The sequence below is a fragment of the Panthera pardus genome, unplaced genomic scaffold, assembly GCF_024362965.1.
Source record: "Panthera pardus isolate Hobbes unplaced genomic scaffold, ASM2436296v1 HiC_scaffold_22, whole genome shotgun sequence".
NCBI classification, from domain to species: Eukaryota; Metazoa; Chordata; class Mammalia; order Carnivora; family Felidae; genus Panthera; species Panthera pardus.
Genome location: NW_026526788.1, coordinates 21070948 through 21093695, shown reverse-complemented (window position 1 = coordinate 21093695; position 22748 = coordinate 21070948). Strand labels below are relative to the sequence as shown.

General features: G+C 39.1%; 1 protein-coding gene across 3 annotated transcripts in view; it reads left to right on the top strand.

Annotated features, from left to right (window-relative positions):
- Positions 1–22748, top strand: part of SLC16A9 (solute carrier family 16 member 9) — a 55122-nt gene that overhangs the window by 8638 nt on the left and 23736 nt on the right. For all 3 annotated transcript variants that reach the window (XM_019444222.2, XM_019444221.2, XM_019444220.2), the window contains exon 2: positions 15706–15938. In XM_019444222.2, the coding sequence (XP_019299767.1) occupies positions 15743–15938 (196 nt within the window). In that variant the 5' untranslated portion in view covers positions 15706–15742. The remainder of the gene's footprint in view (positions 1–15705; positions 15939–22748) is intronic.

Below are 22748 nucleotides of genomic sequence, written 5' to 3'. Positions count from 1 at the left end.
ATTAAACTTCCCCTCTGCTAGTGGATACACTGTGGGTGGTGAGGAACCACTGAGAGATTTGAAAAATGGAGGTGGAATTGGAGAAGATGAGAAGCATGGTTTGGCAGCAGCCTGCCAGATGAATGGCAGCAGGAAGAGAGCATAAGCAGAGGGGTCCATGAGTAGGTGGCTGTGATAGTGCAAAGATTTGCAAAGAAGAGGTAGAGGAAGAGTCAGACTGCAGAGCTCATTGTCAGGACCCTGGTCCTGGCTGACATGGGTGTTGGGAAGAAGGAACAGGGAGGGGATGGAGAGAGGGGCTTTCTGCTTGGGCAATTGCAGGTCTGGTTGTGTTTGTTCTCCAGATGAAATTTAGGAGGAGGAATTATGGATGTGTTAATTGTGAGGGTCTTGAGCACAGCCAGGTGGGATCTTGACATAAAAATTAGTAAGAAATTGGTTGGACATATGGGTCTGGAGTTCTGAGGGGAGGTCAGGCCTGCGGATGGAGACTTGGGACTCGTTCCTTTGCATGCATGCAATCACTTGGTGAGGCTAGAGACAGCTGGTGGGGTCCTGTGGGAGTGGGCTCAGGAATGTCACGGGGGGCCATTGGTTTGCAGAGAAGAGAGAGGTGAACAGTGTCAAGATGGCGGTTGAATGCAGGCCTGAACTGACTCAGTGATAAGGCAGTGGGGGCTCCACAATAAGAACATTTCTCTTGTTGGATGCATGGAAACCAGAGAACAGTTGAGGAATCGTCAGGATGTGAGAAAACAGAGGCAGGGAGAGTGTTCTTGCAAGTTTTTCTAAGACCTTTGAAAGATGCAACAACAGTAACAGCAGCTGCAAGCATTTACTCTAGGCTGAGCACCATGCCCAGTGTTTCATAGAGATGATTTCCTATATTCCTCCTAAAAATCCTAAGAGGAAGGAGTTCTTACTATTTCCATTCTATAGATGAAGAAACTGAGAAGGTTGTTAACTCACTGAAAGGCACACGGCTGATGGCAGAGTTCGATCATGAACCCAGGAGAAATGACTCCAGGGTTCATGTTGTAGACCAGGGACTTTCAGTGTTTTAGAATATGACGTGCAGTAATATGTGTTTGTGAACCTGGCCGTGCACACACACACAGGCACACATACAAACACTGAAGCACAGATTCACACAATGGTACTGAAGCCTTATGACCATGCAGGAAGTATTCTTATATTTTTGGTGCTTATCTAATTTATTCTATTCTAAATTCCAATTTTAAAAAATGTTACTCATAATCCACAGTTGATTTCATGACCCATGATACATTGGAGTTTGAACAACACTGCTCTAGCCCACTGCTTTGCATTGCTTCCCAAACTAGAGCTTAATACTCTTTTCTATTACATTCAACAAAACATTTTTTGAGTGCCCACTATATGCATGGATGTGGAAAGAACATAAAGAATATAAGATGTGCCTTGATCCCAGGAATTTTCTGTTAGTGAAGAGGATGGGAAGAAAGCAAGTAAATGCCTAATTATAATGCATACTAGAATGAAATAAGAAAAGAGAGGTATAAGCAATATATCATGGGTGCATAGAGTGATTAATGCTGGCTCTAAATGTATATTGATTTGACTAGTAGTGTTTAGTGTTTTTGTGCTTTGACAACATTAAAAAACTTTTATGAAATTAATAGAAATGTATTTGGCAAAGACTTTTAAGAATAAAGGCCCCAAACTATAGAGAGAGTGCAAATGTCCATCAACTAATGAATGGATATATATATATACAATGTGGTGTGTGTTTATGTGTGTTGTGTCACACAGACACACACAATGGAGTATTACTCAGCCATAAAAAAGAATGAAATCTTGACATTTGCAACTGTGTGGATGAAGCTAGAATGTATTATGCTAAGTGAAATAAGTCAATCGGAGAAGGACAAACACCATATAATTTCACTCATATATGGCATTTAAGAAACAAAGAGATGAACGTATGGGAAGAGGGGAAGAGGAGAGAGGGAAACACACCACAAGACACTCTTAATGATAGAGAACAAACCAAAGGTTGATGGAGGGAGGTGGGTGGAAGATGGGCTAGATGGGTGATGGATATTAAGGAGGGCACTTGTGATGAGCATTGGGTGTTGTATTTAAGTGATGAATCACTGAATTTTACTGCTGAAACCAATATTGCACTGGATGTTAATTAACTAAAATTTAAATAAATTAAAAAAAGAATAAAGGTCAAAGGAGATTTAAGACCATGATATTCTGTGTATTTTTCTCAAAGGTCCTGAGGTGGTCAAAATATTATTACTTAGATATCAGTTTGTTTAGTATAAGCCCTTGGGTGACGTCAGCAAGTTCAGTCATTTTAAAGTATATCCATTAAAAAGTTTTAAAATGGGGGTGCCTGGGTGGCTCAGTCGGTTGAGTGTCTGACTTCGGCTCAGGTCATGATCTCACAGTCCGTGAGTTCGAGCCCCGTGTTGGGCTCTGTGCTGACAGCTTGGAGCCTGGAGCCTGGAGCCTGGTTTGGATTCTGTGTCTCCCTCTCTCTTTGCCCCTCCCCTGCTCATGCTCTGTCTCTCTCTGTCTCAAAAGTAAATAAAAACATTTAAAACATTTAAAAAAAAGTTTTAAAATGAAAGGGTATCCATTAAAAAAATTTACCATCAACTTCCCAAAGTAAAGCAATGCAACTATACAGACCACTTAAGAAAGAACCTGCATTAGGTGGTCACTCCTTGGGTTACATGGAGAGAGTTTGAAGTAGAATCTAACAAAAAGCCTAGGGACACAGGGATAGAATGAGAATTATCAATACCTACCTAGGTTTTATGTAGAGTTGTACATAGATTAAAAAGATAACATTTGAAAGTCCTTGGCATTGTGTCTGATATACAGAAAGTGTTCATAAAAAATGGTAATTAGAAGTTATTCATGATATGGCTAAATAACAGTACATTTAAACCTTAGAAAATTTTCTTAATTCTACTGTTTAGGGAATTCCTAAGAAAACATGACATCATTATTGGGGTTTAAGGACACTTGAAATATTTTTCTATAGCCATGATTGGAGTGGGTAAAAAAAAAGAGAATTAATTTAAATAACTAAGGGCAGCCAAGTCTTTCAATTTATGACTGTATATTAGGATGTGAAGTTGTTTAAGATGACCTGTAGTGCTGTTGTCCCCTTCTGCTCAGTAACCACATGTTAAAATCATCTGGAGTGCTCTAATAGCCTGGCCTCCCCTCCAAACATCCTGCTTTCATTGCTGTAGGGTAGACCCAGACATCAGGGATTTTTTAACCTCCCAAAGTGATTGATTCTACCGTGTAATCCACTTTGCAATCCCCTGCAAGTCTTAGTGTGCTAAGTGCTTAGTATAGAAGTATGTGCTTAGGAAGCGTGCTTCATATGCTCTGATGATTAGAAACAAGCTCATGTGGAGATACAACCTTAAAACGGGGTTTTTCATTTGCCCTTCTGATGCACATTGAGTTACCACCTTTTCTTGAGAACTGGTTTAGAAAGGAAGATCTTCGGGGATTTTGGAATAAGAAAGGGGTTCTTTGAACTGGGAAGATTAGAAAACTGGGGTGTGAAAAATACAAAGAGAAAGAAGCTTGAGTTCATGTAGCACTTTAAGAGACAAAGTAGTTGATTTTTAAGGACACTTGTAGCCCTTGTTAACTCTGATGATCAATGCTCACCACCGTTCTACCCACGGGCACCCTATGAACCATCCGGTGGCTAGGAAGGTGCTGGAAAGCTGTGTGGTTTCCTGAGTTGGGAAGAAAAGGAAGGATGGCAATGAAAGGGAGAAAGAGAACAAAGCAACCCTCAAAGCAAGATGAAAGCAACCCTCGTTTGGATTTGTCTTCTCTTGACTGTTGGTGACCTAAGAGTAGACTGTCCTTGTCCTTATGTTCTTTCCTCACTGAGACTTCCCTCTTCCCATTTACTTTTTCTTACTATCAGGAAATTATCTGAGATTTGAAAAATGTCACTTCCATATCACCCCTTTTTTTTTGGAGGGAGGAATTTCATAGCAGAGTATGTGTGTGTGTAGGTGTGTGTGCGTGTGCACACTGTTGTGGCAGGGAGGGAGGGGGGTCGTGGATGTTCTGGCCAGCTGTATTTGTAGGGAGGGTAGTTTGAGATTTTGAGAGGATCTCTGCCAAGATAAAAAGAATATTTTTATGACAATTATGTTTAAAAGGATAAGAAATAATTTACACTGAAATTACTGTGTGCCAGGCACTGTACTAATAGCACAATAGTCTGACGAGGTAAGTAATATCATTTCCCTCACTTTTTGGATGAAGAAAGTGAGGCCCAGAGATATTGCAGTAATTTGCTGAAGGTCACATGCTTGGCTAGTATCAGAAGTGGGACGTGTACTCAGGTTATCTAGGACCCAAGCTCATACTCTTATTCCTTATGCTCAGTTTTTTAGAACAGATATCTTCACATATTTATAGATATAAATATCTGTGTATGTACTTGTATGAAACTATAGCTTTTGACATAACAAAAAAGTGGAAACCCTATCAACCATTCTTTGGGACCACATAATACCATTACTAGAAAATCCTGACTTCTCTTTCACTACCTTTCCCAAACTCAGAGATTGTTTGGCTAGTTTGAACAAATTAATAGGTGGCTCCATCATTATATTGACAGCTTTATTATAATTATAATTATCACCATCAGCAGCAGCATTATCATGATCATGAAAATCTTCTTAGAGTTTTACCTGCCAGCTGCATGCCTGCTCCACTGGGGACTATGGAGGCTGGCTGGGGCATGTGACCTAGATCTGGAGAGGTGAAGTGACCATTTTAGCATTGACTATCTGGAGATTTTTGGAGCTGCTTCTCCCCAGGTTTTTCCTGGGCTGCTGTACAGCAGAAGGATGACATTATGGGCGATTGGATGATTCTCTAGAAGTAGAGCGCCTAGGCTTGGCCATTAGGGACAATGGAAAAGAGACAGGGAAAGATTTTTCTCTCCTCTGGCTGGCAATGGTGTGTACTTGCTCTCTCTGGAGCCACAGGGGTGGAACTGGGCTCCTTCTCCAGCTGGAAACCAGCCAACAGATTCTGGGGGGTTGCCACATCAAAGTGTGGGGTTAATAGCATTGCCACCACCAGTGGGGATATAGCCAAATGTCACAAATGAAGAGGGAGCAGGCAACCGTCCATTCCTTTGTTTTCTGTCTGCGCTCCAGGGTGCTTAGAAAAATAAAAGTCATGCTCTTCTGAGAAGGTCCATTTATTCTGCCCTCTTGTTTTGTAAAGTTAGGATTCTTTGGAGAGAGATGCTTACTTTTCTATAGGCTTCCAATTCACTAGGGCACATTACCATGTTGCAAGTTGTTTTTTGAGTTAATACACTTTCTGACACCATTTTCTCCTATTTGCATTAAAAACAACTTTTGCAAATCTTCAGATAAATTGATGTAATAATCATCTTTTAAATTTTGTATCACAGGCAATGATCCCCTTTGCATTTTCTCATTTTATAGAAGATCAAGAAAATAGCTTTTGTCATGGTTATCACTCCTATAGGAATTTTTGCTTTGATCAGTGGAGATTTAGGGGTAATAAGCTTTGTCCTTGACCATATTATAGATGACAGGGTTGAGTTAAAAGGACAGCACAGTGCTGGCAGCTGCACTGGGGTGGGTGGGCTCAGGGCGATGAGTTCCCACATGCTCCAGTCCCCACTTCATCCCCAACTCTTAGCCTCTTCCTTTCCTCACCTGTGTCCCTTCTCCACTGGGAAAGAGGATGTGACAGTTAGTCAGAGGTGGTCCTTCTCTCCTGTAGGACAGTGATTCTCAGCCTTGGCTGCACATTCGAGTGACAGGAAGGGTCAGGCTGTACCCCAGAGCAGTCTGGGGTGGGACCTCGATCAGAGATGTTTTAAGCTCCCCAGAGCGCATTCAGGCTGGAGAACCATTGTGGTTGGGCAACCATTTTGAGTGTATCTGTGGATGACCTTGGTCAGAATCACAGGGTGATTCTTAAAAAATCCGATTTCTGTGATTCCTAACACACTAAAAATACATAAGCCTTGAACCCAAAATAAAAGGAAACCAAATCTAGCAGTAAACATGAGTTTTGAGTTATTCCAAACTAGAATCTGGAAATATCCAGATCTTGGTTTACATTTTCTAAATATTAAGAAATAACTAAAGATTAAAAGGTTTTAGAAACCCTAGGTTTATATATAATTCAGTAACTAGTTGCTGTAGAACTCTGGTGTGAGTAGTAACTACTTCTTAAAGAGGCTATCAAGTTACCAGAAATCCTTTATGGTTTTTAAAGTAATAACTAACATTTATTTTTTTTAAACCAGTTTTTGTTTTAGAGAGAGAGTGTGTGCACACAGCATGGGAGGGACAGAGGGAAAGAGAGTCTTAAGCAGGCTTCATGCCCAGCGTGGAGCCAATCTCACAACTGTGAGATCATGACCTCAGCTGAAATCAAGAGTCCAATGCTTAACCAGCTGAGCCACCCAGGTGCCCCACTAACATTTATTAAAGCTTTTTACTGTGTGCAAGGCACTGAGCTTTGCACTTGAAATTCACTGTTATCCCATATTAAGACAAGAAAAGTGTGGTTTAGAGACATTAAGTAATTGGCTCAAAATCACATGGTGATCACATGGTGACCTCAACCTCTCTCAAAATAAATAAGCATTAAAAAAAAGGAATGAAATACAAATACATGTTACAACATGATGAACCTTAAAAACATTATGCTAAATTAAAGTGGTCAAACACAAAAGACTACATATTATATGATTCTCATTTATATGAAACTTCCAGAATAGATCATCTATAGAGACAGGAAGTAGATCAGTGGTTGCCTAGGGCTAGGAGGTTTGGGAGGAAATGGAAAGTGACTACTAATAGGTATTCGGTTTCTTTTGGGGATGATGAAAATGTTTTAGAATTATGATGATTATTGATCATCATAATCTCACAGTTGTGAGATTGGCTCCACGCTGGGTGTGAAGCCTGCTTAAGACTCTCTTTCCCTCTGTCCCTCCCATGCTGTGTGCACACACTCTCTCTCTAAAACAAAAACTGGTTTAAAAAAAAAAAAATATATATATATATACACACGTATATGTGTATACGTATATATGTGTGTGTGTGTGTGTGTGTGTGTGTGTGTGTGTGTGTATACATATAAAACAAGGATTTCTTTGTGTGATTTTGTGAAGAGTTTTAATAGTTTATAAGAAGGACAGGGGCTGGGTTCTTCTTCTTTTCCTTTAAAAATGACATTGATCTATACCAAAATTTATTTTGCTTCAGAAGAGAAATCATAAACTCTACTCATTATGAAATAATATCACTGGAAAAGGACAAAATTAATCCAGTGTCTATAACTTTTAAAGGAGTAACACTGGTGTTCATGTGAGTGTGTTTTCCAATATCCGAAACAACAAATGGAGCAGATTCACTTGGAAGTTTGTATCTTTGACCCAGAGAGAACTGACACTGTTATAAAGCTTTAAGCTACCCGTAAATGGTCAACAAACAGCCATGCTGACTCTTTGGCAAGTGACCGCACGTGTTGCACTTTTTACTTGGCGCGCGCTGTGGAACGCAGCTCCTCCAGACATAGGAAAGTGAAAGTACCAGCTGAGTGGTAGCGTGGTAGAGGCGGACTCCAGCCCCCGCAACAGCTGTGGCTACTTGTACATCAGAACGGCCTCTATGCTGCTTGTCTCCCATTAAATGCAATCTAATTAACTTATATTTGAATCATGAGTCTCTGTGTGTATTAAAGGGTATTTTTTTACCTGTATTTTATTAGAATTCCCAAATACTTATTTGCTTATTTTTTATTTTCACAAAGAATGATTTGTTTACTTACATTTTTAAATGAGAATTCCTCCCAGTTTTTTCTCAATTCCTAGCATCCCTTGACCCAAACCGCAGTCAGCGGTGGAGGATGCATGATACATGTTTGGAAGGGCAAGTGTCACAGGAGGGAAAGAGCAGTATCAGTGCTAGAACTGCTTCTGGCAGAATGGGTCAGCTCTGTAGTTTATAAAACTTGTTACCCATGTTAGAGTCAGAACCAAAACATAATTTCCAGTAGCTTTTGAATGCATTTTACTTTAACAACTTTTTGGAGATATAAATCAGATGTGGTGAAGTTCACCTATTTATTTTTATTAAAAAACTTTTTTTTTAAGTCTATTTATTTTTGAGAGAGAGAGACAGAACACAAGCAGGGGGAGGGCAGAGAGAGAGGGAGACACAGAATCCAAACCAGGATCCAGGCTCTGGGTTGTCAGCACAGAGCCTGACGCGGGCCTTGAAACCACGAACTACGAGATCATGACCTGAGCTGAAGTCCAACGCTTGATCGACTGAACCACCCAGGTGCCCCTGGAGCTCACCTATTTAATCTGAACGGTTTAGTGGATTTTTTTTTTCATGAGTTGTGCAAACTGTACCATAAAAAATAACTTAAAAACCTTTTTGTTACCTCAACAAAAACCTTGTGCGTATTCATGCCCACCTATCAAACTGTTTTCCAGAGTGGCTGCCACGTTTTCATCCCCACCAGCAGCACACAAGCGTTCCAGCTTTCTTCAGCTTGGCCTCTGGTTTGGAACCTTCCATTTAACAGGATACATAAATGTAACTGAAGGAAGTTCACAAAGCCCAGGATGATTTTGACTTTTGACACACCTGGTGGATGACCAGGTCAAGACAAAATCAACACGGAATCAACCATTTCCTGCCCCCACCTCCCCAGGATGTAATCACATGATCCTAGGCCCTTAGTTAAAATAAAGTGCTTTGATGGGATATTGCTCAGAAGAAAAAAAAGAATGGAATCTTGGGGCACCTGGGTGGTTCAGTTGGCTGAGCATCCAACTTCACCTCAGGTCATGATCTCACAGTTTGTGGGTTCAAGCCCCACATCGGGCTCTGTGCTGACAGCTTAGAGCCTGGAACCTGCTTTGAGTTCTGTGTCTCCCTCTCTCTCTGCCCCTTCCCTGCTCATACTCTGTCTCTATCTCTCAAAAATAAATAAACTTTAAAAAAAATTAAGAAAAAAGCATGGAATCTTGCCATTTACAATGACATGGATGGAACTAGAGAGTATTATGCTAAGTGAAATAAGTCAATCAGAGAAAGACAAATACCAGATGATTTCACTTATATGTGAAATTTAAGAAACAAGTGAGCAAAGGTTAAAAAAAAAAGAGACAAACTTAGAAGCTGACTCTCCACTATAAAGAACAAACTGATGGTCACCAGAGGGGCAGTGGGTGGGGGGAGGGTTTAAATAGGTGATGGGGATGAAGGAGGGCACTTGTAATGAGCACGGGGTGGTGTATGCAAGTGTTGAATCACTATATTATACACCGGAAACTAATATTACACTGTATGTTAACTAATTAGAGTTTCAATAAAAACACACAAAAAAGAGAAGACATAAAAATAAAGTGCTTAAGCACCAGATAATTTGGCAGTGACTGAGATTCAAAAAAAAAAAAAAAAAAAGAGTTCTGTTTTTACCTCCTATGATTCAAGTGAAAAATGCACCTAGGAATCTTTAGTGAGATATAGGTAACAGTCAAAAAGGGTTATTAGAGAATGATTGTTATTGGGGGGAAAAGGCAAGAGGAACCATCAACTGAAAGGAAGGTAAACTGTAAATCACTCCCAATTTGGCAAAAAATAGTGTAATATGTATGTATACACCTCAGAGACAGAAAACTTCTGTGTCAACACTGAATGTTCATAAACGTCAAATATGTAATTCTAGCATTCTATGTGTGGAGAATAGACATTTTTAGCCAGTGTAGATTTGAGAAAATAACAGAGGATTGGCATTATTTGAGCAGAAGTAAATGCATAGACTATTGGAGTCTAATCACTTTGTAAATCAACAGTAAAATGTAGACTTCTATCAACATTTCCAAAGAAAGTGTCTTGTAATTTGTCCTTTCACAAAACAAATGCTAGCTTTAAGAGATCTGCTATCCTTCATACTGTGATAATCTCATTTGCTTGAGTAATGATATCTCTCCCCACTCCAAGGGAGGTTTATAATATGTAGAACATATTTAATGTTTAGGTTAAAAATAAGATATGCACTTAAATTATAAGTTAAAGTTAATTTTGTAATGTTCCATTAGATCCTGTGCTGTGACAGAACTGCCCTTAAATTATAGGGCTCTTCAAATGGTCTCTCAAAATGGCTTGCAATTTTGAGTTTGATAAGATGTCTCATTATGCAAAGTCTGGGTTTGTGAACACTCTGATTAAAAAAGATTCCAGGGTGCCTGGGTGGCTCAGTCGGTTGAGCAGCTAGCTTCAGCTCAGGTCACGATCTCACAGTTCATGAGTTCAAGCCCTGCATCAGGCTCTGTGATGACAGCTTAAAGCCTGACCTGCTTCAGGTTCTGTGACTCTCTCTCTGCCCCTTCCCTGCTCATGCTCTGTCTCTCTTTCTCTCTCAAAAATAAATAAATGTTAAAATTTTTTTTTAAGTTTCCAAAATTTCAAAGAATGTACCAGAATATACCAGAATGTGTATGTTTCCTAAAAGCATATTTTTATACAGTTATATGATTAAGAGCCCCCAATTTTGAGTATACTCATGGAACACTAGTCCAAACAAAACAACACTTTCTGATACTTACAGATTTTGTTATTTTTTAGGACAAGAAAAATCCATCACTTAGATAATATATCTTGGCGTTGTAAGTATAGGATTCTTGAGACATTTTCTTCTTAAATTTCAACTGAGAGTACCATCTTTCCAATCTTGTTTTCCTCTGTGATCCCTCTAAGACTTGCCTTCTTTACTTTCACCAAATTTAGCAGGCCTATCCTGATTCCACACCCATGTTCATGTTGTTTCTCTTACTAGAGCCATGCTTTCCTGAATCTCTCCATTGTTCATTAGGACCAACCTACTTCACAGGGCCTTCCACTCCTGCTTTCCTTTCCCTCTGACTCTCAAACGTTTCACATCCAGCCACCTCTTTGGCACTCATTCGCATGCTATCTTACATCTTAACTGGGTTATAAGCTCCTAGGGAGCAAAAGCCATGCTTTCTATTTCTTCTGCTATTTCTTCTTCTTCTTGGTATCTAGTCAATATATTTTAATTTGTAAGTGATCATAAAACTTGAATAAAGATCACTTTTATAATGCTGTATTTCTCTAAATATTAGTATAAGTGGACTTAGTGGAAATTTCAGTTAATTTGAAGTTTTTAGTTAAAAGAATGCCAGAGAAGAGATTTTATCATATTGAATCATAAGATGTGAAGAAGGAGGGATAATAAGAAATTTCAAGAAAAAGAGATATGGCATATTCTATATTTCCCATATTGTGCAGTCATAGACTGTGCTCCTAAACCTACCTTTTTGGCCCAAATGGGACCAAGTGGGGTATAGAAAGGTAAAATAATCAACTTTAAATTACTTCACACTCAAATTTTATTCTGTTCCAAGTACAAGAAACAAAAACAAATTAACAAAATAATTTCCTGGGTTTGTTCACAGGAACAAACAGGTTTGTGAAATGAAAGGCTGGAGAAACCCATCTTGGGTATACCCCAAGGTAGTCAAGGTGGTCTCTTCAATGTACTACCATTGAAATCAGTAAACTTCAAATATATATTTCCTTATAGCATTTCAGTCAAAATTCAGAGTCCTGGGAAAGAGGTCCTGCTGGCTTTGCTTGTATCACATACTACTCTATGGGTCAAGATTAAAGAAACTTGATCAACAGTCCTACCACCTATCCACTCATAGAGAAGACCCAAGTCCCCCAAAGGAAATTGGGTACCATTACAAAAGGGGGAAAATGAAGATTAGTCTATTTGTGAAATCACCTTGGAGAATATATAATGTCAGAGAAATAGCAGGTGAGAAACAAGGAATAGAAGAAACTATAGGGGAAAGGTATTAGTTACCCTGACAGAAAACAAGACATCACTAAATGGTATTTTCCACCATGTTCTATGTATACTACATGTACATCAAACTGTGAGACAATTAAAAGTTAGAAGCTATTAGCCAACTCTTTATAAAAACTTGTCTTTCTAGTCAGAGTTGATATATATGGGAACTTTGTATTTCAAAGGTTTGTTCTCCCAAATATTTACTGTGAGAAGAATTTCTCTGGCTCCTGTCCTGTGTGTTGAAATGTCACCCAAGGCAAGGCAAAGTGAAACAAGGCCAAGGTATTTTGTGTATAAAAGCACTTCTGTCTACTTAGGTCTGCAAACTGGCAAGGGAGATACTCCTCACCCTTTTCCTCCCCTGACCCTTCAGAAAATACTGGCTTTCTTCATGATTCTGGTGCTTTGCCTATATAAATGTGTACTTTTCCTGAAGTGCGATAATTTGAAGATTTAGTTGAAGGACAATCTTATATGCATTTGTTCTTATACAGCCTTTTAGTCTCTTTAGATGTTTGGCTGTTGCTATCGTATAGTAATCTAGTTTAGGGAATTAAGACTATATTTTCTTTAAAAGGGATTTTGAACAAGAAATTTGCAAAGGACTAAATTGTCATTCGAAGGACCAAAATGATATTGTTTACTTTTACATTAGGGTAGGTACTGGAGAGAGTTGACTTCTAAAGAAGAGACATAGCTGATTATTTCAAAGGACTTAGATATTTGGAAATTTGGAGTATTCTGTCTGCTAACACAATCATTTGGTCTGAAAGACTGGCTTTTAGACTCTATAGTTCTGTGTACAAATTGTAACCTCTTTCAATTGTCAGTTATGAAATACTGAAAGCTAATTTATACACTTTAAAGGCCCGTGGCAGGTCATGACATGATTTTGCCTTAGCGTTCTGAATGTCAAAGTGAAGAAATTCAGTGAAGCCCATATAAATTGATGGGTGTAACTATGACTCTCTTAAGGTAGCCAAGTGCTCCGTCATCTAATTAGAGATGTGCATGAACAGATGAATGACATTTTCTACTGTCTTTACCTATTATTTGATAAAACCACAGCCAAGGGAATGGCTTGGAAAAATCTGAGGTCAAAGAAGACTCAGTTAAAACTGATTGTACACCTGACATGATGTAGTGATATAAAAAGCATACATTAAGTGGATGGCCCTGTTGGGGGCAGGAAGGTCAAGGCTTGGGCCTCTAAATCTATTGCCATGTAAACTGTTTCAGATCTTCAAAAAAAGTAATATTTTCAAATTCTTTTAAAATGTAGTAAGCATTTTTTTTATGGTAACACTCAAGATAGAGTAATGTGAATGTTTTCTTTGTGAAAGAAATCTATCTAAGCTCCAGAGGCAGCACGTTGGCATTTGAAGGTATTCTAAGTTAGGAACCAAAGACATATACTCTTATTATTTGACATTATTCTGTATGCCTTGTTAGATGCAAATACAAAAGAAAGCATTTTGAAGTATAAAAATTCAAAATAAGAACGTAAAATTATCCCTGTTTGTAGATGATTGTGTAACTTTATTGTATTATATATTTTATATACTCAAGAGAATCATCCAAAAATCTACTGCAAACAAGAGAATGTAGTAGGGTAATTGGATACAAAATTAACTTATAGACATCAATAACTTTTACACATACAAACAAAACAAAGAAATAACCCTGATTTTAATATTAACAAAAAGGATAGAATACTTAAAATAAAAAGAAATGTTAGGGAAAACTTTAAACATAAAGAACACTTAATATCTTCTATTAAGAATAGTAGACTTGAACAAACGGAGAAGCACACCATGTTCTTCAATGGCAAGACTCAGCATCACAAAAGGATCAATTTTCCTTAAGTCAACTTACAAATATAATTCAGACTTAGTAATTAAGCTATTGTAATGTTGAGTGAAAGGCAGATCAATGGAACAGAATGGAAATTACAGAAATACACACATATATACCCAAGAATTAGATAGGAATTACAAATGGCTTTTTATCTATGTAATGACACACAACTTTCAGGGAAAGCTGAGAAATGCAAGTTAAATCTATAATGAAATACTGTTTTACCGTTACCAAATTGGCAAAAATGCAAAAGCTTTATGACACACCCCAAATTGCTGGGGATAATATGAATTGGTTTAATCCTTTGATGCCAATTTCATAATACTAGTTACAGATACAATGTTCTTACCTTTTGACTCAGCAATTCCTCGTTTGGGTTTTATCTAACAGATATGCATATGTGCAAAAAGGTCTATGGATATGTAAGATTATTCATCGTAGCATTGTTTTTCACTGTAAGTCACAGGGAACTGGTTGAATTAAGAGAAAGCCCTATAATGAAACACAATGCAGCACAAACAAGAGAATGAGGAAGGTCGCTATGCATTCAGAATATTTTTCTGTGTAAAAAATAAGAGGAAATCTATATTTGAGTGAACAATGTATACATAAACCAACTCTAGAAAGATATAAAAGAAACAAGAAGTATTGGTTTTCTGTGGAGGATATGGGAGTTAGGTGGGAAATAGGTATGGACTGTATACCTTTGGTCCTTCTTTTTCAGTTTTGAACCATGTAAATATTTTGCCTATTTAATAAATGAATAAACGAACATGTGTGCAGCCATATGGTGAGCTACTTTGTGCTTATTGAGAAAAAAAAGACTAAGGAAGCTGTGTATTGACAGGGAAAAATCTTGGGGGTATTAAATGCATGAGACAAGGTTTGGAATAGATTGTACAATATGCTACTTTCTGTCTAAAAAGAGGGAAATCTAGGGGCGCCTGGGTGGCTCAGTTGGTTAAGTGACCGACTTCAGCTCAGGTCATGATCTCATGGTTCGTGGGTTCGAGCCCCATGTTGGGCTCTGTGTTGAATGCTTGCTCGGAGCCTGGAGCCTACTTCAGATTCTGTGTCTCCTTCTCTCTCTGCCCCTCCCCCACTTGTGCTCTGTCTCACTCTGTCAAAAATAAATTAATGTCAAAAAAAAATTTTTTTTTAAGAAAGAGGGAAATCTAAGACTATTTGCTTGGTTTTGCTTGTACCTTCATGAACAAAGTCTGGGAGGATACTTAAGTTGGTGGACATGGTGATGTGCTGCCAATTCCCCCCCAGACCCCTTTGGGAATGAGAGATTCCTTGCCCCAGCTGTTGAGAGTGCTGGCCAAGGCAGGTGGTGGGGTGGGGGGTGCTGGGGCTTCAGCTGACTGTCCTACAGGAATGACAGCCTCACCTAAGGTCATGCACTCTTCTTGGATGGTCCAAATCCAGTGAAAGAGCAACTTGGGGGAAGACAGGGCAACTCTTCATGCCCAACTCAGGGCAACTCTGAAGGGCCATCCCAGCTTTAGAAGTCCCCTTCCTTAATACCACGTGGCAGCTTACTTTTTCTCTCCCCTATTACCTTCCATAGGAAGAGAACAGTCCTAATAAACCTCCTTCTTACTAATAGTCTGCCTCCCGGGGAACCCAACATGTGACAAGAAACCAGACCTAGTGAATGGGGACAAGGTTTTCACTCTGTGCCTTTTTATAATTAAAAAAATTTTTTTTGATCCATGTGGAAATATTACTTACTCAAATCATCAGCACAAAATTTAAAGTTAACTTGATATGTCAGTGATTTTTATGCTTCTCCATGTATATTTTTAGAGAAGCTTTTTGATTTAATTTAGAAGATATTTTTAATCCAAAATAATGTGCCCCACCACACTCTAAATATGCTTTTCTTTTCCTTTTGTTTTTGCTTAGGCCCGACAGAGGAACACCTCCTTGATCTCACCTTACGATGGAATTTAAAAAGTCACCTGATGGTGGATGGGGCTGGGTGATCGTGCTTGTCTCCTTTTTCACTCAGTTTTTGTGTTACGGATCACCGTTGGCTGTTGGAGTCTTGTACATAGAATGGCTGGATGCCTTTGGTGAAGGAAAAGGAAAAACAGCCTGGGTCGGGTCCCTTGCAAGTGGAGTTGGCTTGCTTGCAAGTAAGTGGATAAATCTATGCTTCTCCTAATTCCTTTATCATTAAATTAGATTTGTTGCATTGCCAACACTGTGCAAGGCATAGGAGGCTATTGTTTTTTTTTTTGTTTTTTGTTTTTTTTTTTAACTAGCACATATTTTCCTGCCTTCCTTGAGATTATAATAAATCTATGTGAAAATACAGGGTTCCATAAGATACGCATTCATTTCTTGATGCATTTATTTGCCATTGTGTGCCAGGCAGTGTGCTAGATGCTAGATATAAAAAGATGAGCAGTAAACACGCTGTACCTGCCTTAAGAGACTCAGTCTAGTGAGAGACACCCATGCTTCCATGAGTAAGACTGATACAGGGAGATGAAGGCATCCAACCAGGCATGTCCAGTGTATGCTGGTGAGCAAAGGACCACACGATGTTCACTGTCCTGTAAGCAGTTCCTATTCGATTCGAAATTACTCCTCTTTGATTCAGGTCCACTGTGATCAAATTGCATGAACTACATTTGTGTCACCTTCATGGGGAAAATTTGACATGGCAAAGGTAGTCCCATCTCACAATGATGACACTATTTAGAATTTTAATGCAGTGTTATGTATAGTATAGATGTGATGAATTTTGTGTGGCCTTTGTATAATATCTCCATAAGTAATATTCTTGATAAATGTTTACATATGATGGAGTAGGAATTCATTCTTTAGAAAGAATCTTTAGAATGAATCTAGAATGAAATCTTAGATTCATCTTTAGAAAGAAGAGTAGAGGGGTTTTCATTTACCTTTAAAGGATGAAAATCATTATGGCACTTCAGTTTCTGGAGTAATAGTTTGAAATCTGCAGTAATGTTTAGTGACCATCAATCTGATTTACTTGAAACTATTTAAGCACAGGTGTGCTAAGATGGTGACTTCTTAGGGTCAGTATCCCTGGGGTCTTTTCCTGTATGCTATGAGGTTGGCTTGCTTCATTGAGAAAATCACAATCTCTATTCTGTGGGGATATACAGACATCGTAGGAACATAAGGAGAAAATAAGGACATTGAATGTGATGATTTGAAAGGTAATTTTCAGCTCTGAAATGATTTCATGAACACAAATACATTAGCTGTTCCTTCTTTTAAGTATGCTGTCTTTTCTTGATATCTAAAGGGGACTTCTTAAGACAAAACAAAATCATTTGTTTCCAATTGATGTATTATCTTTTTTTTTTTCAATATATGAAATTTGTTGTCAAATTGGTTTCCATACAACACCCAGTGCTCATCCCAAAAGGTGCCCTCCTCAATACCCATCACGCACCCTCCCCTCCCTCCCACCCCGCATCAACCCTCAGTTTGTTCTCAGTTTTTAAGAGTCTCTTATGCTTTGGCTCTCTCCCACTCTAACCTCTTTTTTTTTTTTTTTTCCTTCCCCTCCTCCATGGGTTTCTGTTAAGTTTCTCAGGATCCACATAAGAGTGAAAACATATGGTATCTGTCTTTCTCTGTATGGCTTATTTCACTTAGCATCACACTCTCCAGTTCCATCCATGTTGCTACAAAGGGCCATATTTCGTTCTTTCTCATTGCCATGTAGTACTCCATTGTGTATATAAACCACAATTTCTTTATCCATTCATCAGTTGATGGACATTTAGGCTCTTTCCATAATTTGGCTATTGTTGAGAGTGCTGCTATAAACATTGGGATACAAGTGCCCCTATGCATCAGTACTCCTGTATCCCTTGGGTAAATTCCTAGCAGTGCTATTTCTGGGTCATAGGGTAGGTCTATTTTTAATTTTCTGAGGAACCTCCACACTGCTTTCCAGAGTGGCTGCACCAATTTGCATTCCCACCAACAGTGCAAGAGGGTTCCCGTTTCTCCACATCCTCGCCAGCATCTATAGTCTCCTGATTTGTTCATTTTGGTCACTCTGACTGGCGTGAGGTGATATCTGAGTGTGGTTTTGATTTGTATTTCCCTGATGAGGAGCGATGTTGAGCATCTTTTCATGTGCAATTGATGTATTATCTTGCTGAATTAAAAGCAAGACTTGAAAACACAATAGTGGATACTGTGGCCATGTCAGATAAGATAAGTAACATAACTAAACAAATGAAAATAATACTGTCATTAGGAACTCAGGAGAAACAGGAAAAGTTTGCTCAAGGCTTATTTCAAAGAGTGTTTCAAAATGTGGATTGTTTCCAAAGCTGTCAAAGTACAAATGGATAATTGATATGTTAATATAGGAGTTTGCAAGCATTGATTTCTACAAAATGATGTGGTACAAAGAAGACAGAATCTTTTTAAATGTCCTCCAATTAGTCACCATTTCTATTAGCAAATACTTAAACAGAAAGGTAATTACCCTGTCTTCCAGCAAGAGTCAAAGGACATTTGAAATGATAGCACATATTCAGAGAACAAACTTTATCACTAAGTCCGTCCAGGTGGGCATTGAGGGTTCAGAGAAGCTGAGAGCTCCTTCGGGATGGATGGGACATTGGTGGTCTGAACAGCAGCTTGCACTTTCTCCAAGTTCCCACTGCTTCAAGGACCAGGAGCTTCCCCCTTAACTTGTAGCAGGACCAGCTACATAATTTGCAGGTCCCAATGCAAAATAAAAATGCAAGGACCCTTGTTAAAACTTAAGAATTTTAAGACAGAGACAGCAGAGCAGTAAATCAAGTGTGTGGCACTCAAGCCCTGAAACCAGCTCTGCTTGCAGGGGCTGGGAAAATAGAGCATCTCACCAAAGTTCAGAGGGGGAGAACAAGTACTGGGGGAGGGGGGAGCATTGGGTTGAAGTTAGAGGCTAATTTAAGTCCTGGCATCAAGATTAGTTAGCTGAGTTACCTTGTATAAGTCACTTAACTTCAGTTTCATCTGCTAGACGAGGAGGCTCTTGCACCCAGCTAATGAAACCCTTTGTGAAGATGACCATAGAATAAAGAGACAGAGGGCTAAACAAGGAGAAAGTGATAGGAAAGAAATGATGGCTGAACAGCTACCACTTATAGGTGTTTGTGTGTGTGTGTGTGCGCGTGCATGTGTGTGCTGAACACGTGTGATGTTGGCCTCCCATATGCTATGCTCTTCATAGCATAAATTAAAAGACAGATCCTGAAAACAATGGTAATGAAGTATTCGCAAGATGTGTCTAGCATGTGTGAGCCACATCAGCCCTTTGTTGACAACTTTGTTCTGCAGAGAAATAAACAGATTAATATTACCTTGGAAATGGGAAAAGTAGGTCTCATGTTGGTGACCCAAATGGTTATCAGCAATTCTTAACTGGGAAGATAGTTAGAATCATCTATAGAAACAGTTCAGCATCTAAAGGCCTCTATTTGACCCCAGGCATTCTAATTCAGTTGGTCTATGAAGAGGCCCACATATGTAAATTTTTTTAAAGCCCAAAAAGTGATTTTCAGTTGGGAACCACCACTGGCTTACCTCTTGACTTAGATTTTAATCTTGCACTTGTCGATAATTCTCCAATGTGTGATTTGCTTTGACTCACTTGTAAAAGGGACTGCTGTAGGTTTTTTTGGCTTGGTTGTAGCACTGCTCATGCCATGTAAAACATGAAAAATAGTGTCCAGTGACTCTGATTCTGGTGGAAAAAAACCACATAAGTGGACATCTTTGCATCTTTTTGATAAAATATAGTTTATACATATGTGTATATATATCTATATTCATACATCTTTTTGATAAAGATGAGCTTTATATGTATACATACATACATATATAAATATATACATATGTATATACCCTATACATACGTATATACACATATAGATGTATATGTGCATGTGTGTGTGCATGTGTGTATTTGCTCTTACATTCAGGACTATATACGAATTACTCAAGGTTGTCTAAAAAGACAATTTCCTACCTATCAGTGCAGTGGGGTGGGGATGGGGGGGGGTCTTCATTTTAACTGGCTGCCCAGATGACTATGATGCAGGTAGGCTGTATTATATCTGAGAAACATGAGTTATTGTCTTTACCCAGTTTTGTTCACAGAAGATGTAGTAGGAGTCTCAGTTCTGTGATCCAAACTCTGGAGCTTTATAACTGAGCAAGGCATGGAAGAGTAAGTCTATTTTCCAAGCAGCATACAGATTGTATGGTCCTTACAACAGTGCACTGAGGTAGGCATTACTGTCCTCAAGTTTAGTGCCCAGGATGCCCACATGAAGACGCAGCCCAAGATAAAGCACATTCTCTAAGAGGAGAAGTGGCACCCAAGCTCCAGTTTCTCTAACCTGAGAAGCCTGTTTCTTCATCTTTAAATTGGAGACAATAAAAGTACTACCTTATATGATTGTTGTATAAAGTAATTGAGATGGTGTTTGCTATATGGTAGGTGCTCAACAAACCTTAGCTATTAAAGAACAAGAATCACCCACAAATAAAATTACTTTCCCAAGCAGTTGCAACCAAACTGTGGAATCCACAAAAAAATGAGACCTTTCAGAATGAAAGACAAAGATACTTCTAGGGGGATGGGCTGGAGGGAAAACTAGAACTTTACTGAGATTGTGCCTAAGCATCTCGAATTTAAAGGCACACCCCTGGTCTCTGGCAAACTGAGATTTGAATGGTAGCTCACAGTAACGTGCAAACAATGCAAGACATGCATATGTTCACTTTATAGTCTTCATAATCTTAATTCTTCATTCCTTCTCTTTGAAACTGGAATAATTGAAGAGAAAATACTTCTTCCTCTGTCTGAATTATTTGCTTATACAGCTGATCTTTGGGATGAATAAAGCTGGGAATTTGGGTTATACAAGCTCACTATCATTATATAAGTTAACATTACATACATCCATAGAGTGTCCTTTGTGCTTGGGATTCCAACACAGAAGACATCATCTGTGCTTACAAGGGATTTTAGTTTCAGGGAAGAGACAGAAAGACTTACTGATAATTTGAGACTTCACAAAGGCAAGGGGAAAGCAATGTCTGGAGTTTTATAGAGATAGGTTGTGAGGTGGGCTAGATGGGAGGATGGGCTGTGCAAGGTAGACCATCAGGGAACAGGCACCATGCAAAGGCCTGGCGCCTGCACCACAGGGTTGCATTCTGGAAGAGTATATCTGGCTGGAGAAGGAGGCATTGCTTTGGGAGATGTGATGGTCAGTGTCAACCTGGCTAGGCTATGTTCCCCAGTTAGTCAAACACTAGTGTAGGTGTTGCTGTAAAGATATTTTATAGATGTGCTCAAGGTCCATAATCAACTGACTTTAAATAAGGGAGATTATCCTAGACAATTTGGGTGAACTTTATTCAATCCTTTAAAATGCCGTAAGAGCAGAACTGAGCTTTCCCAGAAGAAATTCCATGTTTTGGCTGTATGGTCAGCCTGTGCCAGAGAGTTTCAACCTGCCCTTCCTGATAGGCTGCATTGTGGGTTTTATACTTGCCTAGCCAGGTCTCATAATCGCAGAAGCCAATTCCTTGCAATAAATCTTTTAACACAAAACTTCTGGGTCTGTTTCTCTGGTTGAAATGTGACTGATACAGGAGGGATGGAACTTAAGTGAACTCACGGGCTGTCGTGGCCTTGCATTGTTTTCAGCTGAGCTAAAGCACAGTTAGATGTCATTCTTCAAATTCAAGAAAGGTGGGGCTGTTTTTTTCAGATAACAGAGTTGCTGAAACAAGCAGACCCTTTGTTCTATATTTTTGTACTATAAGCAGACTTAACAGTGCCCCCCTTCTCCTTAATTCCTCCAAAGTTCTTCAAATTGATAATGAGTCAATAAATCTATCCCCAGGCTGATGGAGTAGGTCACTATAGCCAGTTGGGCTTGCTGGGTGAGTTGTGAGTGCTGGCAGAATTGTATTTGAGGATATCTGTACAATTTTACTCTCAAGTCCTGTTAACTCCTGCAAGTAGGACTGAATTTCTGCCTCCTACAAGGATTCTGTTGCATATTGGCCAGTTCCCAGTGTGGTAGGCTTTTCCAGGATTGGTGAGAATAACTCTGGGTTTTGGTTAAGCTTTCCCTACTCTCTATATCTCACCAAACCAACCAACAAGCAAGCTAGTCAATATTCATGAGATCAAGGACTGAGTGGGTGTGGCCTTTCTCTTCCCGTAGGGAGATGAACTTAAAATTCTGGTCTCAGCAAGAGCAAGGAGTGAGGAATCTACAAGGGTTCGCTGGGCTCCATGCATTGTGGGTAGAGAGTTAAGACTCTCATGGGCCCCATCATCTGCTCTATTAGGAAATTCTTGCTGTGCTGCAGGCATACAACCTGGTTACTGCTATATTTTATTTCTCACTGTACTGTCAGCCTATTTATGGTTTCAGTGCAGTAGGCCTGGCCATCCTACCACTCTTGGGATTCTGAAACTTTTTAGGGGACATAAGTGCATGAAGGGGCATGCCCCTTCCATCATTTCTTACCCAAAGCTATCTTATAATAATTACCCAAAGCTATCTTATAATAATTATAAATTGGGGAAAACCACATTATGTTTCTGTTTCCATTTAGAATGTATTTCCATTCCTTTCACTGATATAACCACCCTTTATGGTCCATCAGGTCAAGGTGCAGTTTCTTGACCCGTGGTGCTCTCCCTTTTCTGAAATCTCAAAACATATGATTTGAACCTTTCTTTTGGTGCCTCTTGCCCGTGAGGCAACATATGATTTGAACCTTTCTTTTGGTGCCTCTTGGGTTTTAATTTAACTCTTGTGTGTTTATTTTGCCTTGCGATTTAGGTATTGGATTGTGTGCCCTCTGTCTTCTACCATGATATGAGTGAGACTCTAGTGCTATGCTGTCCCACCAACAGCCACCAGTCA